Below are 12,969 nucleotides of genomic sequence, written 5' to 3'. Positions count from 1 at the left end.
TCCGAACAGCCAAATTGTCATATCATAACCCATTCCTCGGTCTGTGGTGTTGATAAAAATGTGACAACTTTTGCAAGTACTGCTAGTTATTTACAAGTGCTAAGCCGCAAGATGTCTAAGTGGCGAAAGGATGGAGGTCCTCGGAGTCCTGCCACATGTGTCGGAGTTGCAGGGACGACAAAGCGGCCACCAGCAATGCCAACAACAGTGTTGACAATTTCCAGTTGAACGCACAAAAGCCCCCATCCTTGGGTGCCGTTTGTTGTTTGCCGTCTTGTATCTTGTATCTGGGATCTGGTATCTGCTCTGTGTGTCCTGCCTCTCTGCTAAATAATCGCCACAATAATCTGTCAACGACAGCTGCTGATGTCATAAAAACCTTTTGAAGATGTCGTTGCTGGAGTCCCCTCGTTGGGGCCCCAAACAGGCTAATGATAATTTGCCACAATTTACACTCAAACCAGCCGCAGCAACAGGACCTTCTGGCTGTGATAAAATCATTGATGGAGCCAAAAGCTAATTGAATGTTAATCGCTTGGCATTGACATTGCACGTGGCAGCAAAAGACGGGGCTGCTCGGGCAAAAAGCGGGAAAGTCCCAGGGAAAAAAGGGAGAATTAGAAAACTCCTCATAGAACATTTTCCCCAGATGTGTGCTCTGCGATAGAGCAAAGGTAAGCGGTCAATTTGCATAAAGCGATGATAAATCAACAGAAAAAACGACCTTTAAGTTGTTCCTTTCCCCCCGCCAGCTGCACTTATTTGTTTCGCCACGCGGAGCAAATAGAATACAAACAGTCTTTAAATTAAAAATTAAATTTTAATCCAGCACAGAATGCGTATTATCAGATGGGTGGGGTGGAAAACGTGGAAAACAGGGGGGTTTTCTCTTTTTGTCTGCTTCTATGACATATCGCGATGGTGAGTCTGTTTTCTGTTCTCCTTCTACCACCCGAGCTGGTCTGTTATTTGTGTTCGCAGCATCATTGAATGAATTTGATATAGGGAAAATATTTAAATCTCATTGATGGTAGATTTACACTTTTGGTAATTTACAAAAGTTATTACCATTACTTTTTGGAATTAAATTAAGTTAGTAAAGAAAGCAGGGTTTTACCCAGGGTCCCCAATTCGCGCCGAAATAAAAATAACAACACCGAAACCAGTAGGCCGAAAACATGGCATCAAATTTGCATTTTCTGCTGGGCAAATGTTTCAATTGCATTGCATGCAAAGTGCGGCTGGGCCTGACAGAAGACACATTAAGTGCAGTCACAGTCCGGCAGTTATAGTCGCAGCTACGGACACAGGATCCGGACCACGGGACGGCCCTTTTGTGGTTCCGTGGAGTCAAAGTTGCAATAGAAATGCTGGCACAAATGTAAATTCAAACGGACGGGCACAACAGCCACAGCAGATGCATCAATTGTCTAATTGTTTGCCGAGACAGAGTCGTCATAATGTCCATCAAAAGGCGGGGAGGGGCCAGGATGCAGAGCGTCCTTGTTCCACCGAAAGAAATGTACACTGAAAGAACTTACGGAACAATTTAAAATGATCCATCAATTTCTATTTATTTTTATAAAACTTTCCATAGCTCAAACTTTTTAACTAATTAATGAGGTATAATAAAAAAGCGTCATAGATTTTAATAAATTTATAATTGCATATTTTTTCAGTCGTTTGAGTGGACTTTTATTTATACAATTATAATTTAAATAAATTTATAAATTCATGTTTTGTTAGTGGGTTTGTTTGATTTTATAAATAAATGCATTTATTCGAACTTAAGAACATTTTATTAAGTTTTGGAAGCCTTACAATATTTACTTAATTTCCGTGTCACACTGTTGATTAAGTTTTAAATATTATTAAGTCTCAGTATTTTGGTATTTTATTTATAATAAATCCTCGATAATTTTTTTTCCTGTGCTACTTTGGCCATAGGAAACTGTGTCTGTGACGGCGTCTGGAGTGTCATGCCCGGCATGGACCCGTGGGATAGGTAAATTTGATTTATGACCTATTATGCGTCTTATGTCCAGCCATAATTTAATTATAGCAGGACACACGGCCAGCCAGTCAGACGAAACACAAAATACCGAACAGCAAACCCACATTGTCTGCAGTTTTTCAGCCACATGCACAATCTGCCACACATAATGCTGTTATTTAAATCATGAAAATTCGCTTACCTAAATTGCATTGCAACAATTGCAGGGTGGATCCAGCCATTTGCCCCCCTGTCAGTCTCGTTTTGTGGCAAAAACTAAAGCGACAATCTCAAGCCGAAATGTAAATGTAATTAAAGTGCAGTTAGGCCCTCATTCTAGAGGGGGAATGGTGTGTGAGTGTGCTTGGCATGCGAAATGAAATTGAAATAAATTATTGACTAATTGTCAACTCGGACGAGGACAATCTGGCACATTTTGGCATGTGGCACTGGCATGGGGCGTATGCGCAATCAAATCGCAAATCAAAGTTTGGGGCAAGAACAACAAATGCAGCTAATTTGTCTGGCAAAAATTCCAAGACAGGGTCCTCGTTCTACGCCTTTTCGGACACGTTTTCATTTAATTTGATTGTTATTGTCTGGCCTGTCAGTTGGGCCACGGGGAATTAATCAGCTCCATTGCATGTCTCATTAGTGTCTTGTCATTGGGAGGCCAACAAAACCAAAAGGCTAAGTGTATAATTTTTCTTTGACTGAAAGAGAATTTTAAAGGCTACTATTTGTGGTCGAAACCTCTACATTTTTAATTGAATACTAAGCTACATTTATTTTTATGATTTGGGATTCATATAAATTTTGAATTTTAATGAAATATAATATTTATTATTTTTGGGAAGTATTAAAATTAGTGACTTTTTTACTATTCACATTGTAAAGTGAATATTATTTGTTTGATTTTAATAAACACTTAAATTACAGTACAAAGGTATAGTATTGTATTCTATGATTCGTATTCCCTTAACCAACACTGCTTCTTTAAACATCTTTACAACCTTTTTCCGTATTTCTTACCTCACTTCCCACACATCATTCCCTTTTCATTATGTAACTCGATCGTTATTCAAGCAATCCCGCCAAAATATCTCTGTCAAAACACGCAATTGATCAGTTGCTCTCCCCGCCCGTGGCCGCATGTCAATGGATCCAATTGAATCCATTTAACTGGGTCCCATTAATGGACCACATAAAGCCACAACCACTCTAGGCAAATGTCAAGATTAGGCTTCGGGGCCAGCTTGTAAGCCGTTTATGCGGAGCTGCGGTTATGCGAGCATAAATATCCGTTAATTAACTGACAATAATTATAGCAAGTGCACGAGTGGGCCAGAGGTCATTTCTCGCTTTCGCGGAAAGGAGTGCGAAAAATATTAAATCCAATTAAAGAGCCATAAAACACGAGCAGCCACGCCCCCGCAGCAGCTTATCACAAATCGGCTTACCCCGCCCCAGCACTCAAAGTGAGACCCCAGTGAAGGCCACGCCGGCGACGACGATGAGGTGGCAGAAACCAGTCTTTCGCCTTTGTTCCCCGGAAGGTCTAACGCCACACAGATCAAGTTTAATTTGCAACAATCGATCTCCGTCTTTATTGACCACCAAACATTAACAACAGCTTGAGCCTGAGAAAGGCCAAGTCTCACCTAGAAACCCCAGTGGGTTCCGAATCCGTCGAAGCTCATGTGCGACACACTCTCGGCGGGGGAGTAGTGGACCGTCTGGGAGCTGCCGTAGCTGGAGACGCCGAGGGCGGGGGCATTGTGGGTGTAGGTGGTGGCGGCGGGTCCGTGGTTCACATTGGTGGTGGCCAGTGGGGCGGCGTAGGACACGGTCTTGGCCAGAACGGGTGCGGGAGCAGCATAAACGGGAGCTGGGGCGGAGTAGACGGTCTTGGCCACAACGGGAGCAGGAGCAGAGTACACAGTCTTGGCCACCACTGGAGCAGGAGCGGCATAAACTGGGGCGGGCGCAGCATAAACAGCCTTGGCCACAGGAGCAGAGTAGACAGTCTTGGCCAGGACGGGAGCTGGAGCAGCATAAACCGGAGCAGGTGCGGAGTAGACAGTCTTGGCTACAACTGGAGCTGGAGCGGAGTACACAGTCTTGGCCAGAACAGGAGCATGAGCCGGAGCATAGATGGTCTTCTCGACGACGGGAGCTGGAGCATGGACCAGAGTCTTGGCCACAATGGGTGTGGCCTGGGTGTACAGCGGAGCAGCAGCATAGGTGGTCTTGGCAATAGCCGGAGTGTAGACATTATTCTGGATCCTGGTGTCGCTCTTCCTCACACTGGAGTACGGGGTGTCCACCGCCTTCGAGTAGCTGGACACAGTGCCGCCGAAGGAGCGCACCACATTCTGCTGGGTGGAGGCAACGGCGTCCACCGAGGGATTGGCAATGGCCACATGGCTGGCCAGGAGACCGGCATTGGCACAGGCCACCAGGGCGCAGAAAGAGATGAGGTAGCGGAAAGCCATGTTGATTGGTTGTGTAGATGACTGGACTGTTTGAAAGACTATGAATTGTAGTTGAAGGCAGGCTGGCTGGGCTGCGACTGATGCTGATTTGGCCAAAATGTTGCGGCTTTTATACGCATCCGACGCGTGCCAGTTTCTGTTGGTTTTCGGTGATTTTTTAGCAATTTGTTGCTGATTTTCGGGCAATTGAACTGCCCACAATGCGATGTCAGTTCACCTGCGCAACCGCTGGCAAGCCAATTTGCAGGCATAAATTAAACGCGGTAATTAGGCGGCGGAGTGGGGCGAAAAACCTTCAGGGCCCCAGTGTAAAATTAATAACAATTTGCCAAAAAAGAAGTAATACGCGAATGGGAGAAGCCAAAAGAGAGCAGAATTTGTGGCAGTAAGAAGCATCCCAAGTTGGCAACACAATTCAATTTGGAGCAGCGTCAACTTTGGTAATTTCAATAAATATTCATCATGCGCCCGTGAGCAGCAGAGCAGGAAAATTCATTTTCCAAACTTGGCCGAAACAAAAGGAAAACAATAATATGGGGGAAAAGCTGCACACAAGACGAAGTGTTAGATGCCCTTTTCAGCATGATATAGTGGCAAAGTTTGGGCTGACAAAAAATATAAATATATTGGGAATTATGGATTACAGATACTTGCTACAAGACTAAACCAATTTAATTTACACCTCTTCGAAACCTAGCAAAACTTTCTGACTTTTGAGCATTAATTTCAACTTCAGGTCTTCCTTCTTGAAGGGCAGAAAAACTTCTCAGCTTCCCCTTACCCTAAAAAACAAACAAAAATCATAAACAACTGACTGCCACCACTCCGAAAAAACCGCTGACACCCCTGCTGATAAAGTTGACAGCAACAAGGAGAACAAGGAGTATAAGGAACATCCCCTTATCGAGGGGTGGCCTCATATTTGCTGCTCGAGTGGAACTCAATTTAATGGAAAAGCACGCCGGGAAATAAAAGTTTTCCCCCTGTCGCTGGAAAATTTATGGGCTGCTGATAGCACGAGTATTCAAAATAATTCACTTTCCCGGTGCCCAGGGCGTGGTGTGGTGTGGGGCACTTGAGTTGGCCTCCAATTGAGACAGAGATGGAGCTCGGCCAGAGGGAGAGAAAAGAGCGCAGTCATTTGTCGACCCATTGAACCAGTTTTTGGGGGCTTAGGCCTAAGTCAATCTGTCATACGAGCACATATAGTAATTACTTACCTGCTGGCCGTGAAATTTGGCAAGACATTTGCGCTTTTGGCTATAAAAACAGGCGATTGGCAAGAGTTTAGCATCAGTAGCCACCGCAGCTTACGACCAACATCAGCTTCCTTTTTCAGTTTTAGTTTCTTAACTTCAAAACCCCTCCAAAAATGGCTTTCAAGTACGTCCTGTTGTCCTTCTGCGCTCTGGTGGGCGTGGCCAGTGCTGGCTTCCTGGCTCCGGCCACCACCTACGCCGCCGCCTCCATTCCCGTGGTGGCCAAGGTGGCCCAGCCGCACTACGACGCCGTGGGCACCACCCAGCAGAACGTGGTGCGCTCCTTCGGCGGCACTGTCTCCACCTACTCCAAGAACGTGGTCACCCCCTACTCGAGCGTCAGCAAGGTGGACTCCCGCACCACGAACAACGTCTACACCCCGAAGACCCTCTACTCCGCACCTGCTCCCGTGATCACCAAGTCCTTCTACGCCGCTGCTCCCGCACCTGTGGTGGCCAAGACCGTCTACTCCGCTCCTGCTCCAGTCTATGCCGCCCCAGCTCCCGTCCTGGCCAAGACTGTCTACTCTGCTCCTGTGGCCAAGGCTGTCTATGCCGCCCCCGCTCCAGTTTATGCCGCTCCTGCTCCAGTGGTGGCCAAGACGGTGTACTCTGCTCCTGCTCCCGTTGTGGCCAAGACCGTCTACTCCGCCCCCGCTCCAGTTTACTCCGCTCCTGCTCCAGCTTACTCCGCTCCCGTGGTGGCCGCTGCTCCCGCCGCCTTCGTGAAGTACTCGCCCGCCGCCGTGGTTGCCCATGCCAGCTTCGATGGATTCGGCTCCCACTGGGGATACTAGGGTGTGAAGACCCAACCTTTGTTGACACTTTGTTGATTTGTCCGTACGAAATAAAGACAGTCTGTCTGTAGAACACGAACCTGCTTTTTAAGTAATTATAATTACCTGTAATTACAGGTGTGGGAAGTGGAGTAAATAATGGAAGAGTGGTAACCACAAAGGTGGCAGCATTTCGCATTTATTAAAATATTTATGTCTGCTAGGAAGAGACCACCAGATGACATGGTTAGGACCTATATTTCAATACTATATAAAATTTATTAAGTGAACATAAGTTCATAAAGAAATTTGCACAGAAATACTGATTTACTAAAATATTTAAACCCTTTTTTGGGTAAAAAAATAATAAAAACAGGGAACATAAAAAATAATAAAATATAAATCAAGGAATTCTAAACGAAAAAATTTAATAGCCCTTTTAGTAAAGCCACAAAACCAAAAAGAAACATTAATTTTTAAAATCAATTTTTAAGAAATGGTTAGAATATTTAATAGGTTTTTTAGAAGTATGGTTCTGGGAATCAAAAGGATTAATAACCTGCTTTGAGAACAACCATAATTTGTTTTTACCTCCTGATAGTATTTCCTTATAACCCCCCATATATAAAAACTTTCTGTTATCACAATTTAATGTAGCACTTTCACCCTTTTGGTTGCCCCTAGCACTCCATTTGTCTAGCGTTTAATGGGGCGTATGTGTGCCAAGAAATGTTCTGCCCCTGGCGAAACCCCGAATCCCTGGCCACCCACCTCAAATACCCCTAAAATCCAGCTCTCCTATTTGAACTCTTTTTTTGTTTCCAGCGAGGGCGCAAATATTTAGTGCAAAACTTTCTGTTTGTCTTTGTCGGTGGGGTGCAACAAAAAATTGTTGGCCAAAGTTTAATGAGCCACATGACCCTTTGGCCTCCGACTCCGTCTTTATATCACATCCCCCAGCCCCCCGAGAACTTTGCCATGGGTATTTCAGCAGCTTGACCAAAGTGTGGTGGTTGCCGGCGTTATTGTTACGACGGCTAAAAAGTTTGGCCAACACCCCAACACACGCATAAAAAAGGCATTAACGATGTGGGCCGGGGCAAACTATTTAGCCATAAAGTTGGTCGTTCCGCCCGACAATTTTGTATGCATATTTTATGGATTTTCAAATGCTGCAAAATTGTTTTCCACGACTTGAATTTAATGTTGACAACAATAAAATTTATGCGCGGGCCGAGGGACACGAAGGGAAAATAAACTCCAGCGGATGGGGATGGTTCGTCCTTGAATATTTTCTGCTTAGCTGCATTTGCATATTGTCCGGATTGGATTGTGGCCCAATGCCGTGTCCGAATCCCGAATCCCCGGCTGTCCCGGCATTTGCAATACTTTTTCAATCGCCGGACATGCTTTGTTGATTTCTTTATTGGCTCATCCATATGCATGCCATCCGGATGGGATTCCGGACATTGGATTTGCGACTCAAGTGTTTATCGTTATTGATTGCAGTCCGGGAAATATGACGATGGCCAGCAGCCAGGCATCCAATTTGTCTCGCCCGCCAAAGCCAATACCCGTTCCCGGGGTAAAATGAATCCAAAATGCAATCGCACAGGGAATGTGGTGCTGCTTAACTCCTATGCGGAACTGAGAAGTAGCCCTCAAGCACGTTGAGCTTGGAGTCCTGAGGACTACCTCTCACTTCCGCAGGCTCAGCAGTGCCAAAAAGCTCGGTGCGACGCACGGACCACAGGGTGCGACGATGGGCCCGGTTCCGGATCATGATAACCAGGTATATCGCAATTGCTATGACTAACACGTACTGAAAGAGAACTTATAACTGGGCTAGCAACACAGGGAGGAGGACTCACCTGGACTATCACCGAGGTCACCTGGAGAACAGGCACCAATCGCGGCCTGATGGAGCGGGTGGAGCAACCATCGTGGTACAGATCGTGGTGCTTGAAACTGCCATCCCTGAAGCAGGATGCGGGGATGGGCCTTTCGCTAAACTTGTAGTCGTCGGGACCCAGCACGCCGCAGCATTTAGACTAGGCCAAGTTGTAAAATTAAGTCACTTTTATAACCAGAAATAATATTTTATAATAAAAATATCTATTCCCCATAATATTTGCATTTAAGAAACTCAAACCCCTTACATTGACTTCAAAGAACGCCAAACTTTTATGCTGCAGCCATATGCGAAGTACATCGGCTATGGCCTGGTACTCCTGAGCCAGCAAAAAAGTCAACATCATCTGCAACCAAGTGGCTAAGAAGAGAACCGTCACGTACTGCCAATGTGAAACACAATCTAAGTAAGGACATCAGCTATAAGAACCAGTATAAAATATAACTCACAATGCGAGTTTCACTGGATAAATGAAGATGTACCAGGGGTAGGGCCACGATCAGCAGCGGAATCTTCAGAACAGATACGGTGAGGGCGACCATCATGTAGGACCTGAACAAACACTTCCAGCACTCCATGTGCTCCTTGAGCCTGAGATAATACGTATAAATGTCAGCAAAGGTTAGGATCTGCGGGTTGGTTCTTAGTTCTTTTTGCACTATCTCCCAGGACAATACCCACGATGTTTATCACCCACAAAAAGTAGATCGCGTACTTGCAGACCCTCAGCTTCCACATCCTCATATTTAAAGACGCCTCCGAAGAGCTCGCCTCCCCCGACAGTCCGCCTTGCATTTCCCAATTGTTTCCGAGTAAAAGTTACCAGAAATAAGTCTTTCCAGAGTGACAATGCTTTCGCAGGTAAAATAGCTATTTTTAAAAGTAAAAACAAGTTACACATTCAGATTCATATTTTAATATTTCGCTTGTAGGCTTGTAGATCCTGTAGACTCAGAGTGGGACGGACCTCCTTTTCAGGATAACGATGTATACAATCAAGGCCAGGACCAATCCTAACTGGAGAGGAACTTATACTTTGGTTGGGGTTCTTGGGGGAGTCCTTACCCTAACTATTCCAGAGGCCAGTTCGCTGTAGGGGAAGTGCTGCGAAATGAAAAATCTAGTTGAGCAGCCAGTGCTGTAGAGGTCCTTCGGTAGACCACTGCGATTCTTGTAGCACGTCGTTGAAAGAGTCATTGAAGCCGCCAAATAGTCATCGGGTCCCAAGACGCCGCAACATTGGTACTGTAAAAGCAAACTTATTTTACAGAGCAAAAAAGTATTGAAGAAGAGTCACATTCAATTCGAAGAACTCCATACTCCTCTTATTAATCCACACTCGCAGAACATCACTGATACCCGGATATTCGTAGGTAAACACGACAGCCATCATGAACTCCATTAGGGTGGCGACAGCCAGACAGGGTACGTACTGAAACATATTCAAAAGGTATATGTATTGTTTTATATTTAAGATTATTCCCACTCACAATGCGAATTAGTCGGGGTTTCTGTAAATACACAAAGGGCAGGGCCAAAATGAGAACTGGCATAATGAAAATCGAAGTGGCGATGCCGATTTGCATATAGGTCTTGTATAAACAATGCCAGCAAAAATGGAATTTATCCAGTTCAAAATAATATTTATATATGTTTACAAGGTTAAGAGCCTGCGCGTTCAGATTATGGATGTTTTAGTAATTTCGTTGTTTAAGGGGACTTGAAGCCACTTACAATAGAGGATGCCCACCAAGGGAAGATCATCACGCGACAGATCCTGAGCTTCCATAAGAACCGACTTCGATTTTCCCCTAGATCCACTTGGTTATTCGACATAGTAACATTGTTTTGTATGACACTACGATCGCAGGTGTAATGATATATTGATAAGTTTAAAATAAAAATTCTCAATTTACCAATTTAGGATTCCCAGTTAGCCTCTTGGGCCAGCTCATGTAACCGAATCCAGTACAAAACAATGGAGGCCAGACAGAAGAACTGTTCTGATTGAAGAGGTGGATAATTATATAAAACATAGGTAATTCCAAGGGCAACACTTACGGAAACAAACCAGCTAACAGTGAGCCAAGGATGGGCGGCCGTGTGTTTGGGATTCACTTCGATCGAAATACACACGAATATTAAGACCAGCCTAGCTGTGCAGTTCACGGCAAAAAAAATAAGCATCTGGAAAATCAAACAAATTTTTTTTTCAGCTAAGGAATCTTAAAAACGTCAACTGAACGCACCGCATATAGAATCCGAACCTTAGTACAGATCGTGGCATACAACAATATAATAAGAGCCAGCAGTATGACCGCGGACATGGATAGGCTAACGATAAGAGCGGTACGATGGGCACCCTCCAATACATTCAAAAGGGTAACGTCTTTTGCTATTTGAGCGGCATTACATCCCTGCAGAATTTATCTTAATTTGATGATTAAAGGACTCAGCATCTAACTCACTGCGGTAATAGGTATAAGAATAAGAAGACCGATCTTAAGAGCAACCGTCGGGCAAAAGCACATCTTATTTGACACGATACAATTTACAATTTTTTTTTTGGATATTGACAATATTCTCTTGATCTTACAAACTAAGAGTAAATAATAGAAAATTTAATATAATTTAGTATCCTGTAAAGATGTTAAAAAGATCTTACCATAACAGTGTCACAGTTCTTATCCGTAGTATTATGTAATTAGTCGGCATCTCTCAAGTTGTCTCTTAGCCGCATTACGAAACAGAGATTCCCGACCATGCAGGCCGCCTGTTCTGATTAAAAATACCGCTTGGTAGAGTTCAGTTCTGACAAATCAAATAAAATCAAATACCGTAAACACCCAGCACAATAGGAACCAAAAGTGGGCGGCAGTTCTTTCTAAGTTGCTTTCTGTAATTACACACACGATCATGATGACCGCCTTGGCTACACACTTAAGAATCAAGGAAACAAGTGACTAAAAATTGAAAGAAATTTAAGGAAGTAAATATGAATTAACTTAATAAGACGCACTATGTTCAGAATCAAGATGTGATGTTTAATCGCTGCATAGACTGCAGCTATAAGAACAATCAGTATGAGGACGCATAAGACTAGACTTGTGATAAGAACTATATGATGGTGCCCCACCAGTTTATCCAGCATGGTAATGTCCTTCGCCACTTGGGCGGCATTAAATCCCTGAAGGGTGCGAGTTCATATATTATTTTTACATAAAAAGGTGTAGAACTCACTGCGGCTACATGTATTAAAAGCAAAAGCGTTATTTTGAGCCCAGTAGTCGAACAAATGCACATCCCACTCTAGATTAAAGACAACAAATTTAAATTGTATGTTAATTATACCAAATGACATTGTTCTCCCGAGAGACTTATGAAACTTTATTTTCTAAAATTAAATTTATAAATATATGTATTTGCTCCTCCCTTCTGCAGCTTCAAGAACCCTTTAAGATATCCCAGGAATTTGCATAGATATATTCAGCATCGCATCTTTTGACCGCGGGGGAAAACTAGCACTAAACCCACACGGGGTGCTGCCATGGAATTTTTTAATCAAACAGTTGCCATTAATTACTGCAAAATTCTGTAGCCACATAACAGACATTTTTTCGACAGCCAGCCGCTGGAATGAATGAAAAGAAAGCAGGATGCGGCGATGGAAAGCGCTGCCAAGTCCTCTTTTCGTGTGGGCGCTTGTATCTGTGAGATAGGATCTGCGAGATGGTTTTCGGAGTGGAAAACGAGGGGAAAACACAGCTGCTGAGGCAGGAATGCCAAGAGAACCAGCCGCAGACTCGCCACCAAAAGAAGCAGCAACTAAAAATCAAATTAGGTGCAAACGAGCGAGCGTCAGCGGCAGGCGTTCATTTACTTGGCCAAAAAAAGTGGGCGTGTCGCGGTTGCGATTTCGTAATGAATAATTTATAATGCACGCCGCCGATGGTTTTACTTTTTGATTTTCCTCAGCTCTTAGTTGAGATTAAAATTTTGCGGTTCTCCAGACCGGGCGGCCGAGTTAAAGTTCATGCTCCGCAGGATTCGCCTGATTCGGCTGATAAATGTGCGTGGGCTGGTGTCAAGTGCACGCTAGTGAATTCAATTTGATACACAAACTGATTTATCGACCCACAGCAGTGGCAGCAGCAGCATATCCTCTACACCGGAAAAAAAGGTTAAGCAATTGTTCAGTTATAAAATATTATAAATATGGTTCAAATAATTTCCTAATTTAAAGGGGATACTATTTGTTTTATATCGAAAAATAGCATTTATTATAATCCAAAGAAAATAACTACTGATGAGTGATTTCTCAATGTTATCTATAATATAATGTTGAAATGAACCTAAATTTTTTGCAACCGATCAACTTAATTAAAACATAGGTTAACAGTCAGATAGAACCAATCATTTTATTGACAGTGCAATTTTTACATATTAGAAATTGAGCTTAATAACAAAATTTAACATGACTTTGAGAAATCGGCCCCGATATATGCAATTTATTCAAAGTTCCACATAAATGTGT

The 12,969-nt window shown here is 43.7% G+C and overlaps 4 protein-coding genes across 11 annotated transcripts; 1 reads left to right on the top strand and 3 right to left on the bottom strand.

Annotated features, from left to right (window-relative positions):
* Nucleotides 1-3,654: 3,654 nt before the first annotated feature.
* Nucleotides 3,655-4,488, bottom strand: LOC108028164 (cuticle protein 76). Of its 2 annotated transcripts, XM_050885928.1 has the most exons (2): nt 3,856-4,488; nt 3,655-3,729 (listed from the first exon to the last, which is right to left on the bottom strand). In XM_050885928.1, the coding sequence occupies exons 1-2, from the start codon at nt 4,486-4,488 to the stop codon at nt 3,655-3,657; spliced, it is 708 nt and encodes a 235-aa protein (XP_050741885.1). The 2 variants fall into 2 exon arrangements, with proteins under 2 accessions (XP_050741885.1, XP_016955313.1); XM_017099824.2 differs by having other exon boundaries at nt 3,655-4,488.
* A 976-nt stretch (nt 4,489-5,464) lies between these two features.
* Nucleotides 5,465-6,617, top strand: LOC108028194 (cuticle protein 76). The gene has a single exon (XM_017099854.3). The coding sequence runs from the start codon at nt 5,861-5,863 to the stop codon at nt 6,542-6,544; it is 684 nt and encodes a 227-aa protein (XP_016955343.1). The 5' UTR covers nt 5,465-5,860; the 3' UTR covers nt 6,545-6,617.
* Nucleotides 6,618-7,703: 1,086 nt separating this feature from the next.
* Nucleotides 7,704-9,338, bottom strand: LOC108028087 (protein late bloomer). Of its 5 annotated transcripts, none has more exons than XM_050885929.1 (5): nt 9,151-9,338; nt 8,918-9,026; nt 8,683-8,837; nt 8,395-8,574; nt 7,704-8,345 (listed from the first exon to the last, which is right to left on the bottom strand). In XM_050885929.1, exons 1-5 carry the CDS (start codon nt 9,334-9,336, stop codon nt 8,154-8,156), a joined length of 822 nt encoding a protein of 273 aa, XP_050741886.1. In that variant the 5' UTR covers nt 9,337-9,338; the 3' UTR covers nt 7,704-8,153. The 5 variants fall into 5 exon arrangements, with proteins under 5 accessions (XP_050741886.1, XP_050741888.1, XP_050741889.1 ...); XM_050885931.1 differs by having other exon boundaries at nt 9,117-9,290; XM_050885932.1 differs by having other exon boundaries at nt 8,683-8,817; nt 8,885-9,026; nt 9,117-9,288.
* Nucleotides 9,336-11,816, bottom strand: LOC108028088 (uncharacterized). Of its 3 annotated transcripts, XM_050885933.1 has the most exons (11): nt 11,273-11,395; nt 11,101-11,213; nt 10,904-11,034; nt 10,685-10,852; nt 10,497-10,622; nt 10,352-10,433; nt 10,170-10,293; nt 9,926-10,105; nt 9,733-9,867; nt 9,501-9,680; nt 9,336-9,448 (listed from the first exon to the last, which is right to left on the bottom strand). In XM_050885933.1, the coding sequence occupies exons 3-6, from the start codon at nt 10,964-10,966 to the stop codon at nt 10,356-10,358; spliced, it is 435 nt and encodes a 144-aa protein (XP_050741890.1). In that variant the 5' UTR covers nt 10,967-11,034; nt 11,101-11,213; nt 11,273-11,395; the 3' UTR covers nt 9,336-9,448; nt 9,501-9,680; nt 9,733-9,867; nt 9,926-10,105; nt 10,170-10,293; nt 10,352-10,355. The 3 variants fall into 3 exon arrangements, with proteins under 3 accessions (XP_050741890.1, XP_043950821.1, XP_016955222.1); XM_044094886.2 differs by lacking the exons at nt 9,336-9,448; nt 9,501-9,680; nt 9,733-9,867; ... (3 more) ...; nt 10,497-10,622; nt 10,685-10,852 and adding exons at nt 11,455-11,622; nt 11,676-11,816 and having other exon boundaries at nt 10,913-11,034; nt 11,101-11,208; nt 11,273-11,398; XM_017099733.3 differs by lacking the exons at nt 9,336-9,448; nt 9,501-9,680; nt 9,733-9,867; ... (4 more) ...; nt 10,685-10,852; nt 10,904-11,034 and adding exons at nt 11,455-11,622; nt 11,676-11,816 and having other exon boundaries at nt 11,104-11,213; nt 11,273-11,398.
* Nucleotides 11,817-12,969: the final 1,153 nt, after the last annotated feature.

The sequence above is a fragment of the Drosophila biarmipes genome, chromosome 3L (genome assembly GCF_025231255.1).
Source record: "Drosophila biarmipes strain raj3 chromosome 3L, RU_DBia_V1.1, whole genome shotgun sequence".
NCBI classification, from domain to species: domain Eukaryota; kingdom Metazoa; phylum Arthropoda; class Insecta; order Diptera; family Drosophilidae; genus Drosophila; species Drosophila biarmipes.
This window is presented reverse-complemented; position numbering and strand designations above follow the sequence as displayed.

Bases quoted from the DNA above. Each gene is read 5' to 3' on its own strand.
- LOC108028194 (XM_017099854.3), top strand. From the start codon at position 5,861: ATGGCTTTCAAGTACGTCCTGTTGTCCTTCTGCGCTCTGGTGGGCGTG.
- LOC108028088 (XM_050885933.1), bottom strand. From the start codon at position 10,966: ATGTGCTTTTGCCCGACGGTTGCTCTTAAGATCGGTCTTCTTATTCTT. The intron at 10,853-10,903 runs GTGAGTTAGATG...TAAATTCTGCAG, and splicing joins TTCTTATACCTATTACCGCA to GGATGTAATGCCGCTCAAAT. The intron at 10,623-10,684 runs GTGCGTTCAGTT...TTGATTTTCCAG, and splicing joins AGGTTCGGATTCTATATGCG to ATGCTTATTTTTTTTGCCGT.
- LOC108028087 (XM_050885929.1), bottom strand. From the start codon at position 9,336: ATGTGTAACTTGTTTTTACTTTTAAAAATAGCTATTTTACCTGCGAAA. The intron at 8,838-8,917 runs GTACATCTTCAT...GTCCTTACTTAG, and splicing joins TGATCGTGGCCCTACCCCTG to ATTGTGTTTCACATTGGCAG. The intron at 8,575-8,682 runs GTAAGGGGTTTG...AACTTGGCCTAG, and splicing joins TGGCGTTCTTTGAAGTCAAT to TCTAAATGCTGCGGCGTGCT.
- LOC108028164 (XM_017099824.2), bottom strand. From the start codon at position 4,488: ATGGCTTTCCGCTACCTCATCTCTTTCTGCGCCCTGGTGGCCTGTGCC.